At 37.1% G+C, this 18,024-nt stretch overlaps 1 protein-coding gene across 6 annotated transcripts in view; it reads left to right on the top strand.

Annotated features, from left to right (window-relative positions):
• clcn2a (chloride channel, voltage-sensitive 2a) overlaps positions 1 to 18,024 on the top strand; it is a 165,603-nt gene that overhangs the window by 94,117 nt on the left and 53,462 nt on the right. For all 6 annotated transcript variants that reach the window (XM_087238592.1, XM_087238591.1, XM_087238588.1 and 3 more), the window contains exon 3: positions 14,895 to 15,026. In XM_087238592.1, coding sequence (XP_087094718.1) covers positions 14,895 to 15,026 — 132 coding nt within the window. The remainder of the gene's footprint in view (positions 1 to 14,894; positions 15,027 to 18,024) is intronic.

Below are 18,024 nucleotides of genomic sequence, written 5' to 3'. Positions count from 1 at the left end.
GGCAGAGGGAAAACAGCGACACACTTGGATGAGTTTACAGACAAGTCCCCGGAGGGTGCTTTATTTACAAAGTGTGGGTGGTGTAAAAGGTGCTCTTCTTCAAGGTGAGGTGCTCTGGTGCTCCGGGAAGTAGGTGAAGGACAGTGAGTAGTCGGGTGAAGGATCGTCACGAGCTGGAGTCTGCTCGCACAGGGAGTCTAGCACTATTAGCACAGGGAGTCATTGAGAGAATGAAGCTCATCTTCTCCTGGCGTAGGTTGGGCTTATATGCCTCTCTGTGTGATGCCGTCCAGCTGTGAGCGATCCTGGCTTGATTATGGTCCAGCTGGGTAGAATTAGCGACCAGGGCGACGTGGCATGTGAGCGCTCTTTACAATATATATATATATATATATATATATATATATATATATATATATATATATATATATATATATATATATATATATGTATATATATATATTAGCGCTGTCAAAATAAACGCGTTAACGCATGCAATTAATTTGAAATAATTAACGCGGTAAAAATAAATTTAACGCAGTTTTTTTTTTTCCTGTTGTGGCCAGGGCAGACGCCTGCAAGTTTCCCGCTGTTTCGACACCCAGTTAGATCATTTTGTTCTCCTGATCTGGAATGACTTATGCTTTGGTGTCGGCCATACTGGCTACCGAGGGAGTTCACAGCTGTTGTAATTATGGCTGTCTACATCCGCTCTCAAGCCAATACAGAGCAGGCGCTCAGGGAACTGTATGGGAGCATAAGCGAGCAGAAAACCAGACACCCAGAGGCAGCATTTATTGTTACAGGGGACTTTAACAACGCCAATCTCAGGAAAATCGCTCCAAAATACTATCAACACATCACCACAAACGCGTGATGATAGCATTCTGGACCATTGCTACTCTCCGTTCCAGGACGGCTACAAATCCCTCCCCCACCCACCGTTTGGCAAATCTGATCACTCTTCTGTTCTGCTCTTGCCTGCTTACAGGCAGAAACTGAAATGGGAACAACCCACCCTCAAGACATTTCAGAGCTGGACAGACCAATCGGATTCCATACTTCAGGACTGTTTTGATCACGTGGACTGGGATATGTTCCGGGCAACTTCTGATGACGACATAGAAGTTTACTCAGACACCGTTAAATGCTTCATCAGAAAATGTATAGAAGACGTGGTCCCAACAAAAACTGTCCGTATATACCCCAACCAAAAACCATGGATCAATAGCGAAGTTCGAACACCCCTATTAGTGCGAGCTTCCGCCTATAAATCCAGAAATGCTAAGGAACAAAAACAAGCAAATTACAACCTCAGGAAATCCATCAAAGCAGCAAAACGTCAATACAGAGACAAGGTAGAGGGTCAATTCAACGGCAATAACACAAGGAGCATGTGGCAGGGACTTAATTACATCATGGACTTTAAAGCAACAAATCCGCCACTGTATTCATTGCTGCGTCTCTCCCGGATGAACTCAACTCGTTCTACGCCTGCTTTGAAGCCCAGGAGAGCGCACACACACTGCGCACTCTGCGTGCGATACCGAAACCAAAACCGCCAGGATACTATCTGTTTCTGTAGACGACGTAACGTGATATTTCGGTCGCGTGAACATCCGGAAAGCTACGGGCCCAGATGGCATCCCTGGACAAGTACTCAAAGCATGCGCACACTGGCTATTGGGTTTTTTTTACGTACGTTTTTAACCTCTTGCTCTCTCGGTCTGTGGTTCCCACATGCTTTGAGACAGCTACTATTGTGCCCATACTGAAATCAGCTTAAACCACATGCTTGAATGACTGGAGTCCAGTTGCTTTGACACTCATCTTCAGCAAGTGCTTTGAGAAGCTGATTAAAAAGCACATCTGCTCTGTACTGCCCGCTCACACTGACCCTCTGCAATTTGCCTACAGAAATAATCGCTCTACTGATGATGCAATTGCTTTCACCTCGCACACTGCTCTGTCTCACCTGGAAAACAAAAACACATTTGAGAATTCTGGACTTTCTGCCAAGCAGACGCCAGGTGGTCAGAATGAACAACATTACTTCGTTCACTCTGATCCTCAACACTGGTGCTCCACAGGGCTGTGTTTTCAGCCCACTCCTGTACTCCCTGTACCCACATGACTGTACAGCCAAACACAGCTCCAACGTCATTGTTAAATTAGCTGACACAATGGTGGTGGGCCTAATCACAGATAATGATGAGACAGCCTACAGGGAGCAGGTGCACACTCTGGCGCAGTGTTGTGAGGAAAACCACCTCTCACTCAACATCAGCAAAACTAAGGAGCTGGTGGTGGATTTCAGGAGAGAGAAGAGAGAACACACCCCCATCACCATCAACAGGATACCAGTAAAGAGAGTCAGCACATTCAAGTTTCTTGGAGTACACATCGCTGAGAATTTGACATGGACTACTCACACAGACGCAGTGCTGAGGAAGGCACAACAATGCCTCTTCTTCCCCAGGCATCTCAGGAGGTTTGGAATGAGCCCCCACATCCTCCGCTCGTTATACACCTGCACTGTAGAGAGCATCCTGTCTGGCTGTATAACCACCTGGTATGGAAATAGCACCAGCAGCAATTACAAAGGCCTACATAGGATTGTGCAAACTGCTGGATGCATAGTAGGAGGTGAGCTTTCCTCCCTCCATGACATCTACACCAGGCGGTGCATGAGGAAAGCCAAGAGAAATATTAGTGACTCCAGCCACCCAAGCCACAGACTTTTCTCTCTACTACCCTCAGGCAGACGGTTCCGCAGCATCCGATCACGCACTAGCTGGCTAAAGGAAAGTTCTTTCCTCAGACTATCAGGCTAATGAACACATAACACACCCCACACAGACTCTTCCATACCCCTCACTGCACACCATCAATATGTAGCATGCACTGCACTTTAACCAATCCATACTTGAAACAATTCTGCCTACAACTACTGTATGTGGCACCTATTCATTGTACATATCGCTGTCATTTTTACATTGTCGTGTTTTTTTTTTTTTTTTGGGGGGGGGGGGGGGTAGTATGCTGTTGTATGTCTGTTTATTGCACTGTTGTTGTACTTGCACTGTCTGTATTTTGCACTGTCGTTGTATTTGCATCTGTATGTTGTACTGCCTGGAGCCAACACCTAAGCTTTTCACTCATCATAGCACACGTGCTGCTCATGATGTGACAATAAAAGTGTTTTGATTTTAATCTGATTTGATTTGAGAGAGAAAATTCTTCAGCAGGTTACCGCTCCTCCGCATCAAAGATCCTGAAAGCAAAGAAGGTCAAGGTGCTCCATTATTGAGTATGTCTGAAGTAAGATGAAGCAGGAGGCATTAAAGATGAATCCAAAGAATCTTGATGAACTCTGGGAGTCCTGCAAGAACGCTTTCTTTGCCATTCCAGATTACTTTATTCGCGACCAGACTTTTGTTAAGTAGTGCATAGTCCCGAACACACTTGTTTGTAGAGCAAGTAGTTTGAGTGTTTTCTGAGATTTATTAATATTAGTCATTTCTCCCATAGGCAATGGCATTGGAAGTTCTAAAACAATCACAAAAACGAGCTCACTTCCACATTGCAGAATAAGGTCAATATTACAGTTTAATCTGTTGGACCAACCTAAAAAAAATACTGTAGTTTGTTACTGCTAAATTTATTAATTGCTCTCAAATTATGTTTTGACTTAGGTTTAAAAATTTAAAGGTCTATTTTAATATTCATCAAAATTCTAATTTTTATAGACCGTGAATTAATTAAATTAGTTTGGTTCGACTTAAAATCAATATCCAAGTAAAGTAGTACTTTGAACAAAACTATAATTGTATAACTTTATTTTGATGGTCCCTTTTGCGCATTTTGTTGAATTTACATTATATTGCATCAACATGCTAATTAATTCTCATTAGATTTTAAGTAGACTGTTAGGTTGGGTTTTCTTAGGCACTGTTCACACTGTCAGGTCTTGATGCCCAATTCCGATTTGTTGCCTATATCTGATTTTTTTGCCTGTCCTTTAACATGTTCTTTTATTGACCCATATCCTATTAATGAGTTTACATTTGCTATACAATTTACGACATCACGCTTGTGTAAAGGCAGTTTCCAGCATCTGCACCACACTACCCACGATGGAAGAAACCGTCTTGCTTTTAGCTCTGCGAAATTTGCGAAGTTCGCCCAACTTTAAAATGATTTAGAGGCAGAGGAGGAGAGAAAGGCCGTCATCGCAGCTTGCACCTATGGTTTATAAATGATGTCTTCGACCATTCAGAGGAATTTGTGGATATAAGAGAAATCTCAGGTCTTGTGGGAGCAAATTGTGGCGACTGACCACTTTCCTCCTCTTTCAATGGTTGCTCTGTTGTTGTTTAGTGCATCATCATCTCCACACATGCTCTTCCTTCTACGTCATTAAACTACGGAAAAGGGCCACATTGTTGCAAGTTTAATGATGTACAAAACGCAATAGCTCAATAAATCTGATCTGCCTGTTTACATGATAGTCACATTGTCAAATATGCAATTTATATCTGATATATTTCCACATATGAAGGAGGCCTAAAACCGATCTCTGAATATCCGAATGCGTTTTTGTTCGAGTTTACATGGTCATAGAACAGATCTGATCTGTGTCACATATGGGCAAAAAATCGGAATCGGGTCATATTTAACTGGCGAGCAGTATCAACAGATAACTGGAGCAGTATCAACAGATATTAAGCAGACAGTCTGCTAATACTCAAATGAGAGTTATTTGGCATATAGTTACAATACAACTTTTAGTCAACAAAATGTGCAAAAGGGCCATCAAAATAAAGTCCTACCACTATAATTAATAGATACAATAGTAGTCTATGATATTGCTAGTTATTTTACTTTTTAATAATGAGGTAAACTATCTACTGGTACTTTTAGTACGATTAAATATGTCATGCAAGATGGTAATCAAACCATATTTCCCCCCTAACCCAATATATTAAAATGTGCTTTGAATGAAAGACACAGTATATTTTCGTTTTTTTTAGTCTATTTTCATAAAGCATGTTGTCGCCTTGTTTTGTCTGTCTTGCTAGATATGTCTTTAAAGCAAACAAGTAAAAATCCAAGTTGAACAGAGCGCATATAAGCGCATATCACTCGTCTCCCTGGTGTCATCAGAGTTTATTTATGCATTTTAAGATGACAGAGGGGGGCAGATTTGCGACAAGCTGTCAGCATCCTGCTGTTTGTTCTCAGAGCCACTTCAGAGTGAAGTCCTACCGACATAGCTGACTTAATCTGTCTATTTCGGTACTAATTGTTTTGGATCTGTGGATGAAAACAGAGCACTGGCAGCAGTCCACCAGCTCGCCCTCGTGGGAAATTGCGACTGCTGCTCAGAGAGAAGCTCAATGCAGAAAATGCTGCATAAGTTGTCACGTCAGGCAGAGCGAGGGCAGATACTATTGCTTCTCACCACACCTTTCTACTTGCTCGGGGGATATAAATAGATCTGGGATATATAACACATTGTTATATTATGCATGCATGCCACATAAGGATGTCACTTCCAGTGCTGGCCTGTGACTCACTTGTCAAAGACGCTAAAATATGTGTGGGGAAGCATGGGCTCTGCATATTTATACAGTTATACCTCAAAACTCCAATTAAATGTCAAAATACGCTGCATCTCAGCACTTCTGCCTGGCGTGGTTTGGAGATAAGCACTGCCGGTTTGTGCGTCCAATATGTGTCTTGAATTGCTGTACATTTGGTCGGGGTTGTGGATTCGTACAGGGTTTATTTTGAGAGCAAAGACATCTGTTGTGACACTTCAGTAGGCAAATCGTGCCAACTCCTGCCCGGGCAAAGGGCCACTCAGTGGGCGCAGAGGCTGGAGAGGCAGCATCTCTGTCATGCACACAGAGGTGTCCCATCACCTGCCGTGACCCGTCTTATTCCACGGTCTTTTAGAAGTGTCTTATCTTCACACACACAAGCCATATATCCTGTCTGGGGCTCCACAACCCGACCGCCAATGCAGCGGCCCGATTGTTCACACTCTCGGTTTTCTCATGAGTCTGGAAACGTGGGAATCCAGGGGAAACGAGCTCCTTTATGACCAATTGTTCACTTCATTAAAGCACACTGTGAACCTACCGCTGGGCTCGGGTAATTGCTCTAGGTCGTTCATTTCCGCATCAAACAGCCAAACGCTATGTTTGAGTACACAGAGTGACCTATAAAGAAGAGGGAAATTGTGTGTTGGAGGTGCTTAATGGATTAATTCAGTCATAAATGAAAACAATGTCTACATTTACTTACCTTTGGGTCATTTAAGAGCAATGAAATAAACAAAAATAAAGAAATTAAACGTGGAAGGAGAAATGTTGCTATATAATTACCATAAGTGCTTCACAATACACTTTAAAAAAATGCTGGGCTCCATACAATCAATTTGTGTTTGGACAACATGAAGGAACTAATTTAATTAATATTTAAGTGGATTGAACATAAAACAGTTTAGTTGAAAAACTCAAGAATTGTGCTGTTGTTTTAAATGACTAGTTTGAACAAACAGCAAACATATTTTTTTGAGGATAATAGCTGTCAATTTACTTCATTTATACACTGTAAAACCCCAAAAGTTAAGGTAACTTAACTCGTTTGAGGAAACCGATTGCAACAAACCATTTAAATTTAAAACCTAATCATAATGAATACTGTAAACTTAATCCATTTGTGTAAATAACCAAATAATGAAGAGAACTCAAACATACTGATTACTGTAAAACCCAATAAGTTAAGGCAACTTAATCCAGTTGAGGAAACTGATTGCTACAAACCATTTGAGTAAAATAAAAAAAACTATTCTACAGTATATGAGTACTCTGAACTTACTCCATTTAAGTTGAAGTAATGAAGTATTTAATTAACTCATTACCTTCAACACTGAGTTCAAAACTCTTTTGAAATGAGTAAAATTTACTTTTAGGCAATTTTGAGTGACTACACTCATTTCATTTGATAAAGCTGACTGTTGGGTTTTACAGTGTAGGCTTAGTAACAATAGCTCTTGATTTAACCTTTCTGTCGTAGTCGGGTCAAATCTGACCATTTTACAACTCAAAGCACTCGTAAATATTGTGTTTTACATCTGATTGCCACAAGGCCTTATGATATCCTCCACACAATGCACTTGAACTTATAAAAGTGATGAACACCTCTTTCATTGAATTTTGAGTGTTTTAATCAACCTTTTTACACCTGTGGTGTTCCCTGTCAAAAGTGACCACCATAGGAAATTAATGGGTATCCAGACTTTGTTCATTCATAAAACAAAAAACATCCCCATACACACCACCTTAACTCACTCACTCACACATTTCAGACTGAACAGTGTCTTTTGCTGGTACACATCTCATTTCTGTGCTTATGTGCCAATCCTCCAGCCAGATCTCACAAGGAAATGTAACTATTTTATGTTTTGTCAGTTTAGTAGCTACTTCGTAAAAGTTCAGTCGTACGAAAATGTATGATTTTTAAAAGGAGCTGTAGCATCCAACCCCACCCCAAAACCCAGCCATCATTAGGGATAAGCAAATCATACTAAATTGTATAAATGAGATGGTATGAATTCAAACAGATTAGCCACTAAATCAATAAGTTATGAATTGCCGCGAGATAGCGTTGGATCCTCCAACGTGAATCAACTTCTTGATAAAACAATGTGTCATATATTCACACAGACTAGACAAGTGTCTGTTATGTGAACCCAACTGTGGGTGTTTCTTCTTTCTTTCTTTCTTTCTTTCTTTCTTTCTGCCATTCTTTGTTCTGCCTATCTGTGGGTGTAGCAGGAACACTTTTAGCTTAGCTTAGCATCAATTGTTTTATTGGAATAGACCATTAGCATTTCGCTCAATCTTTAGTCAGACCCTGTGATAGTTATTTTAGCGAGCGGTCTATTAGTAATGAAACAGATATTTAGATTTTTCGTATTTATTGTTCATTTTGTAATATATTTTCAGTGCCTATTTTTTTTCACTGCAGTTATTTTATGTCTAATTCTATAGATTTATGGTAAACACTACTTTGAGACATTCATCACTGCAAAAGATTGTTGAATAAAAATTTGGTAAAGAAAAATGTTTTTTGTGCTAATGGAAGAGCAGTTAAAACAGACCGGTCAATTTTGACCGGGAACACCAAATAAGGGGCGGGATGTGAACACGACATGATGGTTAATGGCATTTTCCATTTATTTACACTTTCAAATATTATTATAGGACAATTTTTAATGTTGGACAATTATTGCTGCTGTTTAACTCTTGCCTTTTATTGACATTTGTAGGGATTTTCAATTTAAAGAAAAATACTGTAAAAATTGCAGGGTTCCTCACAATTCGGTTATGTTGTCCCAACTCAAATCAATAACTTGAAGGGGTGGTCCAGAGTGTATTTTAAGGCTTGGTTGTGTTTATAAGATGCAAAGCAATTTGTGCTCATGCCTCATTTGTTTTAAATAATGTTATTTGTTCATATCTTACTTTAATTATATACTGCTACTCTGCTAAAATTTCCTAGTTCCTCTGAAAGCACACCCTCAAGATGCTCTGATTGGACAGCTGATGTAATATGCTGTGATTTGTGGATTGGCTCTTTGTCACCAGAAAACATCACGTCTAGTCATGTCTCTAACAGCGCACATTGTGTCTCTGCTGTGTAAATAGTGTCAGTCAGTGTAGCTGTGTCAGTGTGAGCCTGAAGTAGACAGAAAATGAAGAGGACAAAGCTGAACTTCAGGCCTTCTCTCTAAAATAAAATGTTACAAGTGTCTTTTACATATATTTAGGTTATAAGCATGTGTAAGTAATATGAAACATTCACATTTCTTTTGTGAGTGTGTTATTAAAGATGTAGTTTGCATGGAAAGCGGCTGCATAGAGAGACACTGCCGCACTGCTGAACATTGTGGATGATTACAGGTTGACGGATAGCCTAAATATGAGTAGCTAAATTGTTACAGTGCCAAACAACATTTCCCTTAATTTACATCTTTGTTTATGTCCTTGCTACAATGTACCATTAACTCTAGAAACTGTGCATGTAATTGATCAATTAAAAAAAAAAAAAAACTTACAGGTTGTGGCACACTTTATGGTTGAAGCTGCTTCTTCTTTGAGGAGTTTTTAGCTGAATCCATGCAGCAATGAACTGGGAAAGATTCTGGAAGCTGTCCTTTGTCAAATGCTGGCTATATTAAACTGTAAGCACTTTTTTCTGTGTCGTTTTGAAGCCTAAATACAGACACAGAAGAAGCTCTGTGGAAATAGCAGCATTTGGACTCCAATTTAGCTTTCTCTGCTATAACATTACAGCGCCTCTGGCCACGCCCCTTTGCTGTGTAGGGTAAATGCGTATGGTGTATGCATGTAACCTGAATCTTACTAACCCCAATGTATTTTTTGTAGTCCCTTAAACTTTGTTTGCTGTAGGCTTTGCTAAGCCAACTCTGTAAAAGCCAATATCTCCTTTTGCATTGATCTTTAAGCATTTTACATTCAGTAATGTTGTTTATGTTCGCACACAGTTACATTACACATCAACTAAAGATTAAAATATGATGACCTAGTGGACCAACCCCTTAACAAATTGATAACTAGACAAAATTAAGTAAATTGAACATAAAAAAATCTAGTTGTCCCAAAAAATCTCAAAAATTGTGTTGTTTCAGCTCATTATAAATAAGTCGTTTGAAAAAGCAAGATAAAACATTTTTATGAGTGTATATTGTGCATAATTTACAGAACATGCCAATAAATTACACAAATTTTAAGTTGCTGAAGCCGAGATCCCATAATGCAGTTTGAAGGCATACTGTAAATAAACAGAACACACATATACATCACAAGCTGGACAACTGCTAATTAGCTGATATTGTTTTGCAGTGTTTTGTACAACTTAATGTCCTAGCTGAACAACAGAAACAGTCTCTATGTCAAACTTCATTTCTGTCAGAGTTCCCTTTTTTACTGCAGTTTTTCCATAGATTGTGGTTTCTTGGCTTAAACAACTGGCAATTACTCCAACATTAGCGATGATTGCCATTTAGACCTTTCTAGAATTAAAATGAACTATCTAGATGACACATCTAATGGGGTCAATCACTGAAAAAAGTTAAATGACAGTGTCTTTCATTCAAAGTACATTTTTATATTAGATTAAATGAAAAAATTATGGTTTCTGATTTTAGCCTTATTAACAGAAGAATTAGTTTTTCTCAAATTAGTTTTTTTTTTGCTTCTACATTAAACCAGCAGTTTTTATTTCATGTGACCACATTACATACCTTCCTGACCAGATTTCTTATCTGCCATTACACGATTCAAATAGGAAACTGGTCTCTGACCATAGTAATTCTTGTTTAGACAAGGTAAACATTCAATCTTTTTCATGTAATGTAATGTAATCTGTGTTTTTATCCTAAGCACCCGCAATATCAACATATGTTTTTTAGAAACATGTTTGTATTTATACACGTCATGGCAACAACAATAGTAATAGTAATAGCCTATAAAGTTACTTTAACAAAAAAAAATATATATATATATATGTGTGTGTGTGTGTGTGTGTGTGTGTGTGTGTGTGTGTATGTGTATGTGTATGTGTGTGTGTGTATGTGTATGTGTATGTGTATGTGTGTGTGTGTGTATGTGTATGTGTATGTGTATGTGTGTGTGTGTGTGTGTGTGTGTGTGTGTGTGTGTGTGTGTGTGTGTGTGTGTGTGTGTGTGTGTGTGTGTGTGTTTCCAATGCGAGTTTGATTACTTTCTTCCGTTAAACTTTCTTCAGTGTATTTGGGAACAGAGATTCTTTAGGTCAATGTGTACCTTGATTTTAAGGGTCAAACAACATAAAATAAGGTCAAGAATCTTGTTGTGATTCTGGAATCAGATATGAGTTTCAGTAGTCATGTCAAAGCAGTAAGTAAATCAGCATACTATCATCTCAAAAACATTGCAAGAATTAGATGCTTTGTATCCAGTGAGGACTTGAGGACAGAGAGAAGCTTGTTCATGCTTTTATCACCAGCAGAGCGGATTACTGTTATGGAATCCTTTCTTGCCTTCCCAAAAAGACAGTCAGACAGTAGAAGCTCATCCGCTTCTACCGGAATTCTGACCAGAACCAGAAAATCAGAGCACATCACACCTGTCCTCAGGTCTCTACAAGTGTCTATAAATTACTAAATGGCCTAGGAACTCAATACATTACAGATACGCCCACTGAATACAAACCTAACAGACCACTCAGATCTTTAGGAGCAAGTAAATATGAAATTCTAATAGTTCAGTCAAAGCAGGGTGAATCTTCCTACAGCTACTGCGCCCCCTGCTGCTGGAGTTAGCTTCCAGAAATGATCAAATGTGATCCGACATTATTCAAATCACATGTTTACTGAATGAGCACTGTGCTACATCTGACAGATTGCACGATTATGTTTTTTTTTTTTTGTCTTCTCTTTCATTCTTTAAAAACATGTTTTAACACATTTTAATCATTTTTATCTGTTTAATCATTTTTTATTATTTTTATTCTCTTGTATCCTTTATTTCTGGTTATGTAAAGCACCTTGAATTACTATTGTCAAAGGCATATCACCCTGCAGCCCAAGACCGGTTACTCACTGAAGCTAAGCAGGGCTGGCTGAGCCTGGTTAGTTCCTGGATGGGAGAAAACTAGGGAACAACAGGTTGCTGTTGGAAGTGGTGTTAGTGAGGCCAGCAGGGGGCGCTCAACCTGAGGTCTATGTGAGTCCTAATGCCCCAGTAAAAGTGAAGGGGACACTATACTGTCAGTGGGCGCCGTCTTTCGTATGAGACGTTAAACCGAGGTCCTGACTCTCTGTGGTCATTAAAAATCCCATGGCACTTCTCTTGAAAGAGCAGGGGTGTAACCCCGGTGTCCTGGCCAAAGTCCCTCTATCGGCCCATACGATCATGGCCTCCCAATCATCCCAATCTTCCACCAAATTGGCTCGATCACTCTCTCCACTCCACCAATAGCTGGTGTGTGGTGAGTGCACTGGCGCCGTTGTCCTGTGGCAGCCGTCGCATTATCTAAATGGATGCTGCACACTGGTGGTGGTGTGGAGAGACCCCCCTCATAATTGTGAAGCGCTTTGGGTGTATGGCCATACACAATAAATGCACTATATAAATACACATTATATTACATTACATTACATTGTATATGAAATGAGCTATATAAATAAACTTGCCTTGCCTTGCCTTACTATCCTGCATAGTATTTATAGCCATACTGAAACACCAGCAGATAGTTTACCTCAGATCTTGAATATAAAATAAATAGCAGTAACATAGCCCAATATTACATGTATATGTTATTGTTTCATCCAAGGCACAAATTTACTTTTTACTATTTTACCTTTAATTGATTGTATTTTTCCCCATGGGCAGAAAAACTTTTTTGATTAATAATAAATTAAACTTTTACTTTCAACTAAGTTAAAACTATAATTTGAGAAGAATTCGAACAAATTACAGTATTTTTTAAAGTCAATGCGAAGCAAAATTTGATGTTAGGGTAAAAAACTTGTGCTAGTAAACAATATTTTTACTTTGTGTATATGTATTTTTTTTCTTGACCCAATACATATTTTATAATACAATAAATTATATTTTAAAAAACTAAAACCTTAAGTTGGTTCAAAGTATGATTATCTGTGTTAGTGATTTGAAATGTGACAGGGACAATGTTCATTAATCAACAGTAGAACTGTAAATAAGCCAGAGTTATTCACAAGGGCTAATGTTCATCTGTTGCCCCTGCCAGATTTTAAAAGGCAACCTAAAATCAGAAAACACATCATCACATACAATCACAGTAAAGCTACATACGACAAAAGGATAAAACATAAAATAATTTCTTAAAATGTTAGACAAAAGAATTACAAACTTGATTTGCTTTTAGCCTTTTCTTTAACTTGTATTTAATTGTTGAATAATTTGTAACACCCCTTAAATCTATAGAAGGTGTGTTCCAGAAATGACTGGCTCTAAATGAGAAGACTGACCGTGCAAATGTTGTGCGCCTAAACTGCATAGCACAGTCTCCTCTAGTAATAGATTGTGTTGCTTGACAATTATTATTTTTGTGTGTCACAAACTTACATAATGGACATAGAGCATATCCATTAAAATTTTTAAAAATCATACAAGTGTCAGCCAAATATTTAATATTATCAAAGCTCAATAAATAGTGTTTTTGTATTATATTACAATGATGATACCTGTTTATAAAGTGATTCAACTGATTTTAAAACTGTTTTACTGGTGTATGACCAACTAGTAAGACAATATGTAATAAGAGAGAACATCATAGAGTGCATAAGAAATTTAGCAGCTTCATTAGTCAAGTAGGGTATAAGCCTGAAGTTGGCCAGTTTAAATATAACAATTTTAATGACCTTCTTGGCATGTTTTTTTAAAGTGTCAATTGTGAATTTAAAATTAGACCTCAATATTCGAAATCAAAGACTACCATGAGCTCCTTTAATAAATACATCAGGATGATGGATAACTGTCAATGATTGTGAAAAAACACACAAACCGTTTTACTTATATTCAAAAGGATATGAGTCACACAACCAATCAGAGACATGAACCAATGCCTCGGTTAAATCATTTGCTGCTAGTTGTTTGTTTTGGTCATTGCTAGATCGTATACGTTTGCAGCTGGAAATTATTTCTTTCTGTTTCTTTCAGTTAATTGTTTCTATTATTTATTACATTTCTATAAACCACTTATTGTATTTTATTAACCTCTACCTCCGTCCCACCCCAATCATCACAATAATGTAAAAACAGTTGTAGTTCAGAGTATTATTTATGTTATCTATTAAATTACCCAATAAATTGTATTTTTTAACGCCTACTCCCACCCCAACCCTAAACCCAACCGCCACAGCACTGTAAAATTGTTAATTATTGTTATACAGTGTCATAAAAAAATGCTGCTATAATAATGTGCATATCGCACTTCCGGCCGGCCGCATATACTGAGCTAAACTGAACTGAACTGAACTTAAACACTAAAACCTGAACCACACTGTTCCAGTTACTATGACCATTTATGTGAAGCTGCTTTGACACAATCTACATTGTAAAAGCGCTATACAAATAAAGCTGAATTGAATTGAATTGAATATCTGATCTAGACTTTACCGTTTGTTTTTATAAAATTGTCTAAAATTGTCTATTAAAAATATAAAATTGTGAATATTAATAGTAGGACAGGTTTGTGTTAGGTCATTTATATACAGACTAAACAGAATAGGGCTCAAAATGGATCCTTGAGGAACTGATTCTGTAAACTGAGCGACTATTACCACGGCGCACACATCGTTAGATATGAATGTACCACCATGTTTACTTGGTTATTTACCTAATGACAGTGGAAAGAATATGTTTTTTAGTCAAACTGTTAAGGTTAATGCATGTAGTTGGCCTACCTTTATATTTGTACATGCTGTTACAACAAAACACATTAATTATAATTAATTAACAAAACATTTAATATAATGGAAAAATCAAACAGGACGAATTTTCAGTAATCTCTGAAATGTCTACTTTTAAATGAAACAACTCCAATTGAATGCAATTACTCACTGATTGAACAATCTGAGAGAAACAAGAGGTTGTTTTTCAAAACACACTTCAAAAAAGTAGACAAGTTTTGAAAGCACAGCATAGCTTGAATATGATGTTGTACAAGACTAAGCTTCAGTGCTTTGGTTGCAGGTTTGAAATGAGAAGAGGTTGAGTAAATGATCACTGAATTAGAATTTTTGAGTGAAATATCCTTTTATCGTTTGTTTACAGTCTGTACATCACGCTGTAAGAAGTTCCTGATCTCCCGTGTGGGTGAAGACTGGATCTTCCTTATCCTCCTGGGGCTTCTCATGGCACTGGTCAGCTGGGCTATGGACTACACTATTGCCTTCTGCCAGCAAGGTGAGAAAAAGAAAAGAGTGAGGAGAGAGAAAAGGACAATTTTCTGCTTCACAGGGTTCCATGAAAGTACAGATGGTGTCATTTAATCAGTCAAGTATTGTGTTTTTTTCCAGTGAGGTATATCGTTATCGAGTGCATTCTGGGACGGAAGGTGCATTAATGCTGGAACGAATTGGTGCCAACTCACTGACTTCTTTTTTTGGCAAATAATGATTTTATTTACAAGGAGCAGAGGACTGGGGATGTGGCAGTTCAATCAGCTAACAATAACGGCACATTTCAAGGTCAACATTTCAGCATTAGCTTAAAGTATGTGAAGTGTTTTCCCCATTTAAAAACACCTCGGGAATATACAAATTTGACAACTAGTACTTTTGACAGATGTCCTAAAAATGATACGCACTCACATGAAAGTAAATCCTGGTTACATCAAGGGGTTTAGTTAAAGCTTTTTATTTATTTTTTATTCCACACAGGTCTTTGTTTTCTATGACTGTGTTTAACACACACCCCTCAGAATGATAAACTGACAAATTACATATGACTACCTTTGCAACATATCAAGCCTGTCATATAGAACAGGGCCTCAGGGTAAGTCAGTCAACTGAGAAAGTCAAAGATGATTCTTAACTCTTTTTCTGCTAGCGTTTATTAAAAATGTTACCAGACACTGCAAACATTTTGATGATTATTACAGATTACAGATTATTTTAAAAGTATAAAAAATGTTGTAAGTCCCTTGGATGTACACTGCCTGACTAAAGTATTGTGGCCTATTCAAGTTTTAGCAACAACAAATAATAGCTTGTCTTCTAGTTGATCATTTGGTTTCAGAAGTGGCTTATATTAAAGGCAAAGGCCTCTTATTTTACCAAAATAAAATATGATCATGCTTTGATTTTTAATTATTCAATTAGGACAGTAAAGTCTGACTGTGCTTAGACAAAAGTCTTGCCACTTAACAGATATAATGTCCAGTATAGTATATAAAGTCATGGTGCAGTGAAAAAATGATTAAAATTGTGTATGACTCCCATGAGCTTGGAGGACTGCATCTATACATCTCTGCAATGACTCAAATCACGTATTAATAAAGTGGAATGGCAAAGAAAGTGTTCTTGCAGGACTCCCAGAAGTCATAAAGATTCTTTGGATTCCTCTTCAATGCCTCCTCTTTCATCTTACCCCAGACATGCTCAATAACGTTCATGTCTGGTGACTGGGTTGGCCAATCCTGGAGCACCTTGACCTTCTTTGCTTTCAGGAGCTTTGATGTGGAGGCTGAAGTATGAGAAGGAGTGCTATCCTGCTGAAGAATCTGCCTGCTCCTGTGATTTGTAAAGTAATGGGCAGCACAAATGTCTTGATACCTCAGGCTGTTGATGTTGCCATTTACTCTGCAGATCTTTTGAACACCCCCATGCTGAATGTAACCCCATGATTGGGATGCAGTTTAACAGATTCATCTAAAATAGATTCATCTAAAATCTTCCTTCTGCCACTTTCCAAATGATCAACTAGAAGTCAATTTATTATTTGTTGCTCTTACAGCTGGGTTCGACAACAAGACTTTTGTTAAGTAAATGACTAAAGTAGTGGATACAATAGGTGCATTGTTCCAAATTATTAATTTTAGATGCAAGTACATAGTAATTAAGGACACTTAAGATAAAATCGAACTAAAGGGAATGTGGTATATTCAGATTGAATATTTATTATATTATTATCATGTGTATTTTATTCAGTGCTGGGCAAAGATTAATCACATTCAAAATGTTTTGACATAATATATATACTATGTATATACTATGTATTTACTATGTATATGTGATACGCACACATAACAAAACTAATTAAAACTCTTTAGTTACTAAGATATTTAAATGTATCAAAATACAATATAATTTGTATCATATATATATATATATATATATATATATATATATATATATATATATATATATATATATATATATATATATATATATATATTTGATATTGGTCTATTTTATATACAGTACATGCTTGTATTTACATATATACAGTTGAAGTCAGAATTATTATCCCCCCTGAATTATTAGACCCCTTGTTTATTTTTTCACTAGTTTCTGTTTAACAGAAAGAGGATTTTCTCAACCCATTTATTAACATAATAGTTTTAATAACTCATTTCTAATAACTGATTTATTTAATCTTTGCCATAATGACAGTAAGTAATATTTTACTAGATGCTTTTTCTAGACTTTACTAGATGCTTTTTTTCAGACTGTATTTTTCATCTATACAGCTTAAAGTGACATTTAAAGGCTTAACTAGTTTAATTAGGTTAACCAGGCAGGTTAGGGTAATTAGGCAAGTACTGTATATATAGTGGTTTGTTCTGTAGACTATCGAAAAAAAAGTTAGCTTAAAAGGGCTAATAACTTTGACCTTAAAATATTTTTTTTTTAAAAAGCTTTTGTTCTACCAATAATAAAAACAAATAAGACTTTCTCCAGAAGAAAAAATATTGTCAGACATACTGTGAAAATTTCCTTGCTCTGTTAAACATAATTTAGCAAACATTTAAAAAAAAGACAAAAAAATTCAAAGGGTTACAATTCTGACTTTAACTGTACATACATAATAAATATACACAATATATAGTATAAAGTATACTGTATAGTTGTGTATAGGTTAATAATTTAATACTACAATACAAATTTATTGCAATAAATGATATTAAAAGTGGAAAAAGTTTATATTTACACACAAAGTCACCGCCAAACAGCTTTCAGACAGCTTCTTTATTTATTTATTTTTATCTCAACTGTCAGAAATGAAATGCGCAGGATTATAGGGTATCAAAGGCGGCGAAATATACATATATGCTGCCTTCAAAAATCAATCAGATGAAGGTCTCCAAGGAGAAAGGAAGTGAAGCTGGATTAGAATTAGGATGCCTAGATGCCTTCCCACCTTGAATGCATCATTTAATGGCAGCATTTTATGGCTTCCG

This window comes from Danio rerio, chromosome 2, assembly GCF_052040795.2.
Source record: "Danio rerio strain M-AB ecotype USA chromosome 2, GRCz13ab, whole genome shotgun sequence".
Classification (NCBI taxonomy): Eukaryota; Metazoa; Chordata; class Actinopteri; order Cypriniformes; family Danionidae; genus Danio; species Danio rerio.
Note: the sequence above shows the minus strand (reverse complement) of the source record. Positions and strands in the feature narration are given on the sequence as shown.